Here is a 15,655-nt window from a genome sequence, read left to right as displayed (position 1 = left end):
CGAGTACCAGTATTGTAATTTCATATTTTTTGGTTTTTTAAAATGAATTACTTTGGAACTTATGGTCAATATTAAAAGGAAAGAACAGTACTATTAATTTTATTTCACTTTTTTATGGTAATCACAAGGTCGGTCAAGTTGACCAAATGCATATAGAGTTAGGGTAAAGAAAAATATAAAGTTTTAGTGAAAAAAATGTTTGATATTTATTTAAGAAGTTTTGAATTATACAAATGATATTTGATAATTTTTAACCTTAAACTGAAAATCACTTCAGAGCAACCCACATTTTAACTTCATGTTAACAATACGACTCCATATGTTCAAGGACAAGTTTTTAGTAAAAATACTTAATTAAAATCTCCCATGTTTTGTGTACAAAAGACTTGTAATGTTTACAGATAGCTTGCCAAATTTCATGAAGATTGTTTGTTTGTTTTTGAATTTCACGCAAAGCTACACGAGGGCTATCTGCATTAGCCATCCCTAATTTAGCAATAAAAGACTAGAGGCAAGGCAGCTAGTCATCACTACTCTTTTACCAACAATGAATTGATTAAAATAATAAGCAATTACTATAACACGTATTGCATCTTGTCACTTAACTCACTCTCACCCTCGTTTAATAAAGGGGCCAAGAAACCATATTCATTAAAGAGGGGGCATGGGTGACAAAGGTTTGGGAAATACTGTAGTATACTACCCAAACATACAATCTAGTACACTATCCAAACACTAGCCAGGTATTATAAATAAACTACTTAAAAGGCTGAAAGCAAATAAAAAAAGAATAGCATGAAAGACTTATATATAAAGCTTAATAATCTATTATTAATCTACCAAAAAAATAGAATATTTTTCAGTAGTAGTTCTAAAATCAGGAATATTAAATTTAGATCTTTTTTAATAATTAACATTTTACACAATTAGGAACAAACTAAAAATCTTGATCAAGTGAGAAAACACAAACTCACTCAGTAAGAAGAAACACTTGGAATGCTCACACTGTGGACAATGCTGTCAGTTTTGAAAACAGAGATACAAATCTAAACTACAAAATTATTTTAGCATTATTAGTAATAGCATTATTTTATATTACTAATAGCATTATTAGTATGTATCTTACTTAATATTATACCCGTAAGAAATGTTTTATTATCAGCTATTAAAACTTTGGAATATTGAGCAAAGCTAATACGAAAACTTCAACTTCCATTAGGGAACTGAAATAAATTATTAACCAAAAATCATAAATCTTGGTTTATGATTTATTTTTAGTTACCTAGAAGATGCTGAAATGTTTGGAGAAGTTCAGTATAAATATAAAATTGAAACTGAATTTCCATTTAGTTTTCAAAACTGCTCTAAATATATATACGTGAGAGAAAGACATGAAAAAATATTAATCTAATCTTAGAGCTAAAATACAAAGAAAGCCTTGACAAAAGAAAGTATTTAAGAACAAGACTTATGAGATGGTAAACAGAAACAATACTGTGAATGTGCAGATCAAACCTCAGATAATCCAACTCTATACAAGTTACTAACAGTCAGGTTTATATGTACGTGATTCATACTACAGTTAAATTTAAAGAAAGTTGAACAAACATAAGTATATTCATGTGACAATCACTATAACTAACAGTGCAAAAATGATTAAATTTATGATTTCCAAAATTACAGTGACACCAATGGGACCATCATGGTATGGCTTTAAACATGGTGGATTTGTTGATATAGCTTCAGTTAGGTGGTTTGGTGTCTGAATTATTATCATCCAATCCTCCTTTTAGTTTCCCCCTGTCATGCAGAAAAAGAAGTGGAAGCATGCCTAATAAACATCCAAGGGTGATACCGATAGCTCGACCCTAGAACAACCAACATCCATCACAAGTACTGAAACTGTAGATCTTAATTAAGAGACAAATTATTTAGTAGCTAAAACCTTATACAACATAACTGGATGATTAACAATTGTACTTTATTAGTTTTTGATTGCTTAATCATTTGTTGAAATAATAATAACTAACATACAAATCACTCATCAACAATCAATGTTTAGGTACTAAATTGCCATTTTATGTTGTTCTTTCCGAGACAGTTTAGTAAGTAGAATTAACTCTGGATATTTTGGATTAGGAAATTGAGCAAAACACTTGTGTAATTAGTGAGAAATAATTAAATAGTTCAATAATTCAGACTAAATTATCACTAATGTTAAACACATTTGGTCATCAAACTACAATGAGGCGTAATCTTGAGCGAGTATTTAACACGAAAAAGTAACCAACAGTTTAAACAGATTACTTCTAAACAATCAAATCATTAACTAATTTTTTGAATTTTGAGAAAGAGAGCTAATAATAATTAGGTAACTAAAGTTATTTGTTTTTGTGATGAATTTTATTTTACTTTCTCTAAATAATTAGCCAGAACAGTTTTTAATCAGTAGCAATGTTTTGTATTTCCTCAGTTTATAAATTAAATATCCTTTTCCTTTGAGTGAAATGATTACAGTGCTTGCTTTTCTGAATAACAAAAACTGTTATATTTTTAGTCATTCTACATAATTAATGTTTACATTAACAATTACCATGTTTATACTCCACTGAGTGGATGACATCTCTAACTGTGTTGGGGTCAGTTCTGGCATATGTACTCCAACTCGAGATGCTAAACTTTCAACATACCATGCTGAACTGAGTACAGAATAAAATAAAAATATTGAAAATCAGTACTATTAAAACTTTTATGTGCAATCAGAAAATATATTCTAAAGAAATAAATATTCAAAAACCAGAAAAATTATTTGTATACACATACATACACAAAAGAACCATACTAAATAATACATTAAACCTGTGGTGAGAACAGCTACGTTACAATTAGAACAAGTCAGATAACAAGATGCTCTTCTGCTGAAGTAAGCAAACTTTATTTATTTCAACGTTCAATTGTCCAAGTGGAAGCTAAAGTAAATGACAGACACATGTTACCATACATAAACATGTTCTTCACTGTAATATATAGTGGTTCAAGTGTCAAGTCTCACATTTTGTTCTTAAAAAATGTTTCTTATTACATTAAATAAAAACTGCTGCAAAGTAATATTTACTAAAAGCATTCACATAATATTTATTCTGGTATGGCCCTTGAATTTAGACAGAAACATTATCACACTGACTGTACATGAACATACAAGCATTACACAATCTACATGATAAATATCTCGATCTCAAGAGTACACCATAGTTTCAAAACCAAACCAAAACTATTAATCAAATTCTAATATCTCGATCTCAAGAATACACCATAGTTTCAAAACTATTAATCCACTTCTAATATCTCGATCTCAAGAGTACACCATAGTTTCAAAACCAAACCAAAACTATTAATCAAATTCTGCCACATTTCATATGCTCATCTTTACCCCCAGTCTTCCAGCATCTTGTCTATTACTTAGTAAACATGGTGCTATTTTAGCCTGTGGTAAACATGGTGCTATTCTAGCCTGTGATAAACATGGTGCAATTATAGCCTATGGTAAAGGGGGGATTTTTGAACACCTTCCTCAACTGTGCTCTCTTTGTTTGAAATTAAATGGTACATTTACATGATCAATAATGCTGAATCTGGCCTATTAATGATCCCAGCCCAAGCTGTGTTAAACCATATATGCCTCATCCTGTGAAAGAAGCATCTATGAATAGGTGCAACTTGGGATGGGAAGGAGATAAAGGAACACCACCAGGAAAATTCGACCTGGTGGGAAGAAGGGAGGAGGATGGAATCCAAGATATCCCAAATGAGATTCCATTGATTGTGCAACACCCACTGAACACCACACGTGTGCACAACCCCAGGGTATAAGGGCTTTCAGTGATGCTCAAATCTTCAAAAGAGAGAGAGCCTTACATATTGAGAAGGAGAGGATTTGGCTTTGAAAACCAAGAGTTCCATCAACATCAAACAAAGAGAGCACTAAGGAAGGTGTTGAAAAACACCCCCAAATGCATCATATACTGTGTGGTGTTGAGATAAGGCTTCTCCAGCTTGACTAGCCACACCATCTGAGCAGCCTCCCAGAGAAGGAAATAGGTCTGAATGAAAAAGGGTTGTTAGAATGGAGCTAAAAGTAGCCAGTCGTCCAAGTATTGATAGAACTGTAAATCCTGGCAGGCAAAACCTCTGACCATACAACAGAAGACATAAGATGCTGATGCCAGCCCAAAAGGTAAAGCATGGAATTGGAAAACATAGGTAACGTCTCAAGGCTGGAAAGATAGGGATATGAAGGTATGCAACAGAGACGTCAATGTTCATTATCCAGAGATACAGAGTGAATGCCTACATAAGTGTGAGGAAAGATACCATGGTGAACCGAGGGAGGTCAATGAAGTAGTTGAGATTGGATAGGTCAATGACAGGACACCAATCCCAGGTCTTCTTGGGAACAACAGACAACTGGGAATAAAACCCCAGAGTAAGGTGACTGACAGGTTCGATAGTGTTCTTGATCAAAGATCTCGAACTGTTTCTGATAGGCACTGGCATCAAATGAGATTTTGTGGAGGAGGGAAGGGAATGGAAAGTGGAGATAATGAAGGAGGAGCCCAGAAACAAAGGGAGAATCCTTCTGACAATATGTGAAAAAACCACAGACCTGTGATAAATGGGTACCACAGATAAACAAACCTGTCCAACCAAAATCCTACAGTGCCAGAAACAATGAGATAGCTACTGACACCACTGGTGCCAGAGCATGTATTGATGAGTAATATTGTGACTCATTGCTAAAACTCAGAAAGGAGGCATTGGAAGAGGGGAGGAAGCAGGAGGGTGAGACACAGGAATGGGAGTAGGAGATGGCTGGGAGAAACAGGAAACTAAGGAGAAAGGGGAGAGATGTTGATATGTGGGTACCAACCACCGTCGACTCAAAAGAGTCAGGATGATTTTCAAATATAGACTGGTGCAAAACAAAGGTCACAAAAGTGTATCCCTACCAAGGAGATCCCAACAACAAAGGAGCCAAGCATGAAGGGAAAGGGCAGAAGATAAACACAAAAAGACAAAAGGTTGGGACAAGTATCCTCTGAAAACCCCTCAGGGGAATGGTGGATAGGCTCAAAAAGGAGATGAATGGAGGAAAGATGATGAAGGATATTGGTTAGGGTAAGACAAAGACGTGAAAATTGGGCTTGGGAAAATCTCAATGTAGTTCCAGGGCTGGAACCCCACACTTGAAGTAAAGACTCCAATGTCTGAGACTCAAAAAAAGGATGATAAGCCAAAATGTAAGAGACCAAAAAATTTGAAGGATGAGGCATGTTGACCCCCAAGCATAATTGGGCCTGAAATTGATCAGCATAGATCCAAATATCAGGAGAAGGAGGGAAATCCAAATAATTCAAGGAAGGAGCAGGATGTAGGAGGGAGGGAGAGGAATCATATAACAAAGGGGAAAGAGATAAAAGGTAAAATACCTGGGAAAGCATGTCTGTGAAGACAGTGGAAGGTCGTGGAACATCTAAAGGAGTAGCATGAGACTGCACTGCAAATAAAACAAATTCCACAAAACTAAGTGATCAAACAACAAACTAAGTTGTCAAAAAAGTCGCAAAAGAATCGATAATGCACGATTGAAATAAAATCATGCTAGAAAAAAAATACAACAACACACTAGAATGCCAAATCGAGAAGTGATGATAGTGCTGTACAGTATAGGGGGCGTCAGCTGTGCTAGGAGGGTGTGTTGTATGTTAATTTGCATGCTACAGCACAGCTATACCATGTGTAATCACGTGAGGGTATGTGGAAGCATCAAGGCGAGCAAAAACTGTGCATATAGAGGGCAGCACAAGTCGAGAAAAGCTATTATGTGAGAGAAGATAAGGTATCGTATTGGAAATGGTCTATCTCTAAATATTAATTTGTCAAGGAATTTTAATTTCAGTCTGTAGTAAAATCATTCTCCATGACCTAGATTTAGGAAGACAAAATGAAGCCTTGTCAATAGTCTTTACACCCCGTTTAGACAATAAACTAGTTGCTGTTTAGGTAATCAATTACAAACATAATAATTAATGGTAAACAAAGAGATTGGTATAGATAAACCATGAAATTTCCACAGTGACATACTAAATGTACCAGAATTAGCCTGTATAAAATTTTTTGTACTGATGGTAATTTATCTTTTTGCCATCTATGTTTTAAAACCAGCAATACATCATACGAAACTCCCACAATTTTCCTTTTTTTTCTCAGAAAAATGAACTTTCCTGATGTTTTCCAGACCAGAAACAAAATATGAAATTCACTGACTTTTCCAAGTTTCCTAGACCTGTCGGAACCATGGATATAGAGGCATCATTAAAAAGGTAATGAGATCCAGTTACAGTTGAACTAAGACAAATTTTTAACACACAGTTAGGAATGAAACAGTTTTCATTAGGAAGAATTTTTATCCTCCATTCTGGAACACCTCTGTCATTCTTCAATATTCTTGTCTTTAATGCAAACAATGCTATACAACACTCCACTTTAAACTCACGGAGTGGACATTACATTCAATAGTTTTTGATACAACACTCCACTTTAAACTCACAAAGTGGACATGACATTTAACAGTTTTTGATACAACACTCCACTTTAAACTCACAAAGTGGACATGACATTCAATAGTTTTTGATACAACACTCCACTTTAAACTCACAAAGTGGACATGACATTCAACAGTTTTTGATACAACACTCCACTTTAAACTCACGAAGTGGACATGACATTCAACAGTTTTTGATACAACACTCCAGTTTAAACTCACGAAGTGGACATGACATTCAACAGATTTTGATACAACACTTCACTTTAAACTCACCAATAGTGTAAACAAAATCAGCCTAAACTCAAAATTAGTTTATTTCCATACCTAGAAGTACAAGAATATGTTATACTTACCAAACTGTGGTGCTACTCTTATGTCTCACTCTTCCCTGACAATTTGTAAATCTCCCTTATTAATTACATATGAAAATATTCTTACAGTTTTAATTACAAGGAAATGTAATTAACTTGTAGTACATTTACTTTTGATACCTTATTCTATGTATATGTATATATGAAGCAATGATACAAAATAGAGTAAATTCATATTTTCAACAAACATAACAGGAAAACCTTGGTCAAAAATGATATTCTAGTTCTTTATACAATCATCCAAATAAACTGATTTAGACTACAGTTACTTATAAAGCTACAATGATATTATTACAAGCTTACCCAATGCCTGCTATATCAGAAAGAGTGTTACCTAGGCCTGCAGCTGCATTGATGAAAAGAAAAAACATTTTAACAAAGAAATAAAAATATATGATGAATGTATAGAATAGACAGGACATTATGAATTTTCTTTTAATCATGTATAGACACTTACAATTACAAGAAAAAGGTTCAAATATAATTTAATAACAAATTGTATCTAAACATCTTATTCATAACTTTTCTTAAACAAAAATAACAATACTCTGATTAATTAAAAGTAAAAACTAGTGAAAAAATTAATATTAAGGGAGAATTTTATATATTTTTACATAGATCTTTAAAACAACTTTCATATCACAAGTGAATCTGTCAATAAGAGATTTTAAGGTCTACCAGGCTATTATTAAGAAAAAATAGGGTAAAGTAATAGGTTGTAACATAAAAGGATTTAATAGGCTCATTAGCCAAAAATATAGACATTTATAAGTTTTCTGCCTAATTTCATTAGAAATAACCAATTTTCAAACATGAACCTCTCATAAAATTACGATATCAATTGGACCAAATGTTATTTTTAGAAGTGATAGTTTATCGCACGTTTGTTTACGTAACTGTACAGATAATATATTGTGTAGTTCGATTGTTGTGAACTGGTGCTTGTTGTATTATTGCATCATGTTACTAGAACCTTCTAAGTTTTCTCTTGTGTTATTGCATCGTAATATTTCGTAGTGTAAGGAAAGTTCTAGGCCTCTGTTAGGTGTTATAAATAACTGTCCAAAATGTAGTTCCAATGAGTTAGTATGTTAGTGAGAGATACAGTTAAATAGATCTAGACTGTGTGCTTGTGAGTTTAGCCATAAAGATAATATAGCAGCAATTTTTAAAGTAAACTTTTCACAGATTATATTGCAATAACAGAGAAGGGAAGAATAATTTGTCTTGTCAACTGTGTTCTAGAGTAATTGAATCAGCCTGTGTGGAATTTGACAAAAAAAAGAGGCAATTATTTAAAACTCTGGATACAATTGTGGTAACTAACAGTTACAGTGGTGATTTTGAAGTGAAATTATCACAAACTGTATTGTAATAACAGAGCAGGAAGAACAATCAGTCTTGTCATATTGTGTTCTAAAATAACTGAACCAGCCTGTGTGGAACTTGATGAAAAAGAATTATTTAAAGCTCTGGATACAACTGCGATAATCCACGGTGTGATGAACATTTGTATACATTTTTGACTTGTTTTGATATATTATTTTAAAGCAAGTGAATGTGAGCTCTTTGTTCATTGTTGAAATTTATTGCCAACAAGTCATAGACACCTACTATAAAGAATAAGGCCCATCCATAACATACACCCGTTCATAAAATCTGATGCCAAAATAGGTTTCTCATGTTTATCAAATATAATTTATCAATTTATGGAGATTTTCTTATAGACTTTGTTTACAGTAAAGAATCTGATCCCTTTCTAAAAGTCCTGTTTTTAACATCTTTTGTGAAAAATATAGAAGTGTAAAGAAGTTTGGTTCAGGTTGGTTAAAAAATATAGGCTTTAGAAGTCACCTATATCAATAAAAATAAGACCACATTCAAAATATATGCTTTAATAGCTTCACTGGAAGGCTTGGATTTGTTTTAAAACTAGAATAGCTCATTAAGTTCAGTCATATGACCAAATTAGCATATAATTTGTTTTGTTACCTGCCATTGTTGATATTCCTAAAGTCAGGCCAATTGTGGTATCAATGTAATCTCCCTGGAAAACAAAAGTACAAGTATTAACTCAAGGCAGACCTGGGCAATTAATTCAATTACCCGTGAGCATCTCCTATACTGTTTAGTGTCACGTACAATAATCAATGAATCGAATCTACAATTAAATCAATTAATATCAAAGAAAGAATCAACTAATTGAAATTAGTGTTTCAAGTTATTTTTTTCCAACTATACAAGTAATCAAAATACTGCCATTAGGATTTATTATTAGTATTTTTGATTAATTCAAGATTATTCAGCTTAATCAATTAGTGTCTTGACTCACAAACTAATTAACTACTCAAAATAATGTTCCAAATTATTATTATTATTACTTTAAATTAGTCCACCTATCAGAACCAATGTACAGATGGAATACATATACTATGATGTTTGGTTTTGTACATGTACAGATGGAATACATATACTATGATGTTTGGTTTTGTACATGTACAGATGGAATACACGTACTATGATGTTTGGTTCTGTACATGTATAGATGGAATACACGTACTATGATGTTTGGTTTTGTACACAAACAGATGGAATACACGTACTATGACATTTGGTTTTGTACATGTAAGATGGAATACATGTACTATGATGTTTGGTTTTGTACATGTACAGATGGAATACATATACTATGATGTTTGGTTTTGTACATGTACAGATGGAATACACGTACTATTGTTTTGGTTTTGTACATGTACAGATGGAATACATGTACTATGATGTTTGGTTTTGTACATGTATAGATGGAATACACGTACCATGATGTTTGGTTTTGTACATGTATAGATGGAATACACGTACCATGATGTTTGGTTTTGTACATGTACAGATGAAATACACGTACAGACACTGTAGATCAGAAATTTCCAAATCAGAAATAGTTTGGCTTGTTCTCTCTTCTCCAACGACAGAGAAAAACATTTTTAGTAATTTCTTTCGACATTTCTTTTCTTCAGTTATTTAACATAACAATATTCATGGACAACAAGGGACCTATTGGTCCATCTAGGCTGTCCCATCTTCTAAACTAAATTAAAAACTATTAAAAAAAACTCAAATCCAGCCCTTATCATTCATATAGTTATCAAACTTTCTCTTGAACTCACTTAAATTTACTACCTCCACAACATCCGAAGGCATCCTGTTCCAAAGCCCAACCACCCTGTTAGAAAAATAGAACTGTATTAGCTGAAGATGACTCCTACCTTGCCAAAATTTATATTTTTGTCCCCTTGTCATACTATTCTGATTATTAAATATGAAAAAAGATGATTCATCAACACCATCAATCCCCTTAACAATCTTAAACATTTCAATCAGATCCCCATAACTTTTCTTTTTTTTAAGAGAAAATTTCAGAGATCTTCATATGACAACCCTTTTATCCCAGGTACCTTTCTAGTAACCCTCGTCTGAACCCATTCAGACAATTTAATGTCCTTCCTAAGGTAAGGAGCCCAAAACTGAACACAATACTTCAAATGTTGCCTAACCAGTGACCTGTACAATGAAATTATAGTGTCGTTAGACTTGTATTCAATAATTCTGTAGATACAGCCTAAAATACTATTTGCCCTACCACTAGCAACAGCACATTGCTTGGATATCTTTAGAGAGTGATCAACTATTAAACCAAGATCCCTTTCTTTCATGACACAGTTAAGGTTATTCCCATCCAAATTTTACTTATGATTCAAATTATGATAACCCACATGCATTATCTTGCATTTATTATAATTATAACCCATCTGCCATTTAACCCTCTCACTGTGGTTGGAACATATATTTCCCAGCCATGGTGAATGGGTTAGTCACCCAGCTCACTAAATGATCTAAATCCATTTGTAAATCAGCAGAATCCTCTTCACAGTTACCAACACCCAAGACCTTAATATCATCAGCAAATTTAAATAATTTATTGAATATTCGTTCATCTATATCATTGATGTATATAAAAAAAAAGAGCAAAGGTCCTGAGACTGTGCCCTGAGGTACTGCACTTGTGACATTAATCCAGTTTGAACTTCATTTGAAACAACCATCTGCTTTCTTACATCCAGCCACTCTTCTATCAAATTGCTAATTTATCCCCCACATCTTTTGAGCTTTTTTTTTTAACAAGCCTTTTATGTGGCACCTTGTCAAATGCTTTCTGAAAATCTAGATACACTAAATCTACACCCTTACTCTCATCTACATAAGAAGTAACATTTTCAAAGAATGTCAAAAGATTTGTAAGGCATGATTTTCTCTTTGTGAAACCATGTTAACTATCTAATAAAATTCTAAACTTTGTTTAATGACTTTGAAAAGCATCTTTCAACAGACTTTCCAAAACTTTTCCCACAACTGATGCAAGACTAATGGGTCTATAATTACCGGGACAATTTTTATCACCTCCCTTGAAAAGAGGAGTAACATTAGCTAACTTCCAATCCTCTGGAATCCTGCCCACTATTCAAGAACTGACAAAAAACAGTAGCAAGTGGCTCACATATCCGATCTTCAACCTCCTTCAAAACTCTTGGGGAAATATTATCTGGTCCAGGAGCCTCATCATTTTTTAAACTTCCCAAACTGAAGAAAAAGCAAGGTTTAATAGCCCAGCCATCTCATAATCATCAGATATGAGCCTTCCTTTATTATCCCTCAAAAATTCTACCTCATCCTAACATTTTGTTTACCCTTAATATATTCAAAGAAATCCTTACTGTTAATTTTTACACTTTCAGCCAGTTAAAAATAACAGCAACGAAAATCAACTTACTGCAATGATCATTATAAAGTTATCCAGAAATCCAAATCCAACAAATGGAAGTGCATAGTGTATGCCAATAGCACGAAGCTGTTGAACAGTTGGGGGACAATTCTGATCTTTTCCATGAAAAAAAATTATATATTTATTACTAAATAAACTATTCCAAAATATTCAAGTTTTTTTTTGTCTGTCTTTGCTGTAAAAACAGTTAAATGTACCAATTTTTTATTTTTAAATTTTCTTCTTACTAACTTTCTGTGATGATCATTTAGTTCAGTGATTTTTGTATTAGGTCCTACCTAAAATCATAAATATGAAATTTATCAATTTGTTTTTAATATAACAACAATAAATACAATGATGTGTTTAAAGATTATGTATATATATACATAAATGCTTTGTTAGTTTTAATAATACAATAATACTCAAAGTATTGTTCTACCTTTCTCGGCTTGTGACTTGCTTTGAAAAGCTTGAAGCTCCTCTAGTAAAACTTGTCGTTCCGCGGTATTCATAGAGTAAATAAGATCTTTCACATTATTAACATTAACTACCGCTGGTATTTCACGTCTTCCTTGATATTTTCTAAATCCTCTATACGTAGCTGATGCCGAAAATCTTTGACGCATATTTGAAGACAAGTTTTCTACAGAACGCAAAGAATTACATTTAAAAAATAAAGATTGACAACTCCGTAAAACCGTCTTCACAGTCAGAGCCATTATTAACTCGCCCTCTGAAACGCCATCTGCGTGTATATAAACATTTAAAGTTTTAAAAGAACAAAACAGAAGTATTATTTGTTGTAGTACAATAAGTTTAATCAATCCATCAATATAGATACTGTTACGTATCTGCTCGCTTGTTAATTTTCGGAATAAATTCTTTCCGAGAAACTTTAGCGATACCAGTCATTTCTTTGTTTAAAATAGTTTATTCTTCTTCGATACAACTTTTTGTAATACACAGAATTTCCACAGTTTGTTTGTTTTTTTTAATTTCGCGAAAAGTTACACGAGGGCTATCTGTGCTATCGGTCCCTAATTTAGCAGTATAAGACTAGATGGAAGACTGCTAGTCATCACCACCCACCGCCAACTCTTCGGCTACTCTTTTACCAACGAATAGTGGGATTGACCGTTACTTTATAACGCCCCCACGGCTGAAAGGACGAGCATGTTTGGTGTGACGGGGATTCGAACCCGCGACCCTCAGATTGCGAGTCGAGCGCCCTAACCACCTGGCCATGCTGGGCCCAATTTCCACAGTCACTTTAAACTTAACAACCTTTATAACATACGCTATAAATCACATTGATTCACACACTTTACTTACAGTGCCTACTGTTCGCTTGACTCAATTATCTATGTCTATATCTATCTATATCGCTAGCTTTTTTTGCCAGCCTTATAAACTATAAAAAGAGGGCGTCTAGCAAACACTCGGACATGCGCGGGGCTCCCTGGTAATTCGAGAAACTCCAGTGCGCATTCTCTCAGCGTCACGCGACTTCCGCTGTTGTAACACTGACCCTTCCTTAGTAAAGTTCGTCCCTAACAATAGCCACTTACATTAAACCAATAGGTAATTAACAATAACTTAATTAAATGTACAGAATTTACAAACATAAAATTAAAATACAGCAAAGTCTCTTAATTTTACACGATGTCTCTTCTTTCGTACTAGTCTCTGTCTCGTTGGCTTCTGCTTAACGTGGTGTTACGACAGTGGAAGTCGCGCGACGCCTGGAGCATGCGCTGAAGTTCTAGAAAGATCGTGACTGTTCCTCGCAACTCTAGGCTTTTCTAGGCATGCTATGTTCTCGTATATAAGCCGGCAAATAAAGTGACGGCGGAAAGATAATTGCAGACAGAAAGATATAGAGACAGATAATCGAGTCAAGCCGTAAGTAAAGTGCGTGAATCGTTGTAAATTCTAGCGTGTGTTTAAGTTAAAATGACTGTGAAAATTAATTGTATTGCAAATTTGTATTGAGAAAGAATAAACTAGTTTTATTTAAGAAAGGACTTGTATTACTGAAGTTTTTTGGAAATAATTTCTACGGAAAATTAACCAACGACCAGAGACATAACAAATTGGTGTCAGAGAGTGGGACGAAAAAAAAAAGGAAACGAGAAGTGGTAGATCAAACTACAGCTTAGCAGATTTGATGGCAGCAATACAAGAGCAGCAAAAAAAAAACAAGAGAGATTACAGCAGCTGTTGGAGGAAAAATAAAAGAAACAAGAAAAACGAGAAATGAAACAAGAAGAACGAGAAAAGAAACAAGAAGAGAGATTACAGCAGTTGTTCGAGGAAAATAAAAGAAACAAGAAGAACGACCAGAGACATAACAGTGGGATTCATCTGCTCCATCAGGAAATGTCCATTATCGGTAACAGTCACAGTAGTGGTAGTAGCTTCATTAACGGCTTCACTGTTTTCCTTCTCAAAACCGGGTAGAGTTTCTTCTTCGACAGTGGCATTTTCAGATGATACGTCTTCAGCAGCGTTATTAGTTCCGTTGTTCACTTTGTTCCAACTGAAATGTCCTGGACCGTGATAACGCCAAAGCCTGTTGGCATGCACCACCTTCAGCTTACCTCGCTAATCACATTTATTCGGAAAGTCACGTCTGAGAGACGATCCACTATATCATATGGGCCTTTCCATGGAGAAGACAACTTAGGAGACTTCCCTTTGGTCTTCCTGAGATTATACAACCACACCTTGTCTCCTGGTACAAAGCAGACTTCAGTAGATCTCTTATCATAACATAGCATCATGGAATCAGCGTGACCTTGTGTTCTCAAACTCTCAAGTTAAAGTGACCTTATATACTCAAACTTTCAAGTTAACATGACCCTGTGTTCTCAAATTTTCAAGTTAATGAAAACTCACAGGTTAAGTATGCCTACGTATAGAATGTGAAACAGTCACTTCCAATTAGCTAGTTAATTTGGTTGTCAAGTTAATTTTTCTTTTAATATTAACTTATTACAAATTCACACATCCAAACTGTCTAAAGGCACCAAATACTCCTAACCACAGATGGCTATACAACTTGAGAATTAAAGAAATAAACTCGAAAGCTGTATTTGATATTAAAACATACATATGGAAAGATTAGCTTAATAAATGAACTCCAATACAACACAAACATCTTACTTTTTTGATAATTAATAGGATCACCTGCTAGATATTGCCTTCTATTTCCAACAGCCAAGTGTTTACTTTATAATCTTAAGAATTTACGTCATTCTTCGTGTTTTCTACTTCATCAGAAGAAAAGCCAGTTGTTTATATGATATTGTTACAACAGCTGAAGTCACGTGACGCTGGTAACACGTAATGGGTATCTAGAAGGTTCCTGAAGACTCGAGACACCCTCTATTTTGCATATATAAGACCGGCGAGAAGTGACGGCTTAGATATATAACTGAATATAATTGCAGACAGAGAGATATAGAGACAGATATCGAGTCAAGCCATAAGTAATGTGCGTGAATCGTTGTGAATTCTAGCGTGTGTTAAGTCAAAGTGACTGTGGAAATTAAATGCATTGCAAAGTTGTATTGAGAAAAAATAAACTAGTTTTATTTAAGAAAAGACTTGTATTGCTGAAGTTTCTCGGAAAGAATGTCTACGAAAAATTAACAAACGAACACAGACGTAACATTATTTATTTATTTAATGAAGTCTAAGAAAACATGGGGGGGGGAAATAATTGGTTGGATCAGTTTCTGTATAAAGTTGAACATCTCGAAAATATTTTAATCGTAGTACATAAATGTAACATGATCAATCCATAATTTGAAAATACCTCTTATTTATCTCTGATTGTTAATAGTGTTACGTCTTCGT

The 15,655-nt window shown here is 33.9% G+C and overlaps 1 protein-coding gene across 1 annotated transcript; it reads right to left on the bottom strand.

The window, feature by feature from the left end:
• Positions 1-506: 506 nt before the first annotated feature.
• On the bottom strand, positions 507-12,503 carry LOC106472457 (transmembrane protein 65-like). The gene is made up of 6 exons (XM_013933110.2): positions 12,234-12,503; positions 11,801-11,907; positions 8,968-9,022; positions 7,279-7,321; positions 2,594-2,699; positions 507-1,868 (listed from the first exon to the last, which is right to left on the bottom strand). The coding sequence occupies exons 1-6, from the start codon at positions 12,418-12,420 to the stop codon at positions 1,743-1,745; spliced, it is 624 nt and encodes a 207-aa protein (XP_013788564.2). The 5' UTR covers positions 12,421-12,503; the 3' UTR covers positions 507-1,742.
• Between the last annotated feature and the right edge of the window lie 3,152 nt (positions 12,504-15,655).

Source organism: Limulus polyphemus, unplaced genomic scaffold (genome assembly GCF_000517525.1).
Source record: "Limulus polyphemus unplaced genomic scaffold, Limulus_polyphemus-2.1.2 Scaffold5350, whole genome shotgun sequence".
NCBI classification, from domain to species: domain Eukaryota; kingdom Metazoa; phylum Arthropoda; class Merostomata; order Xiphosura; family Limulidae; genus Limulus; species Limulus polyphemus.
This window is presented reverse-complemented; position numbering and strand designations above follow the sequence as displayed.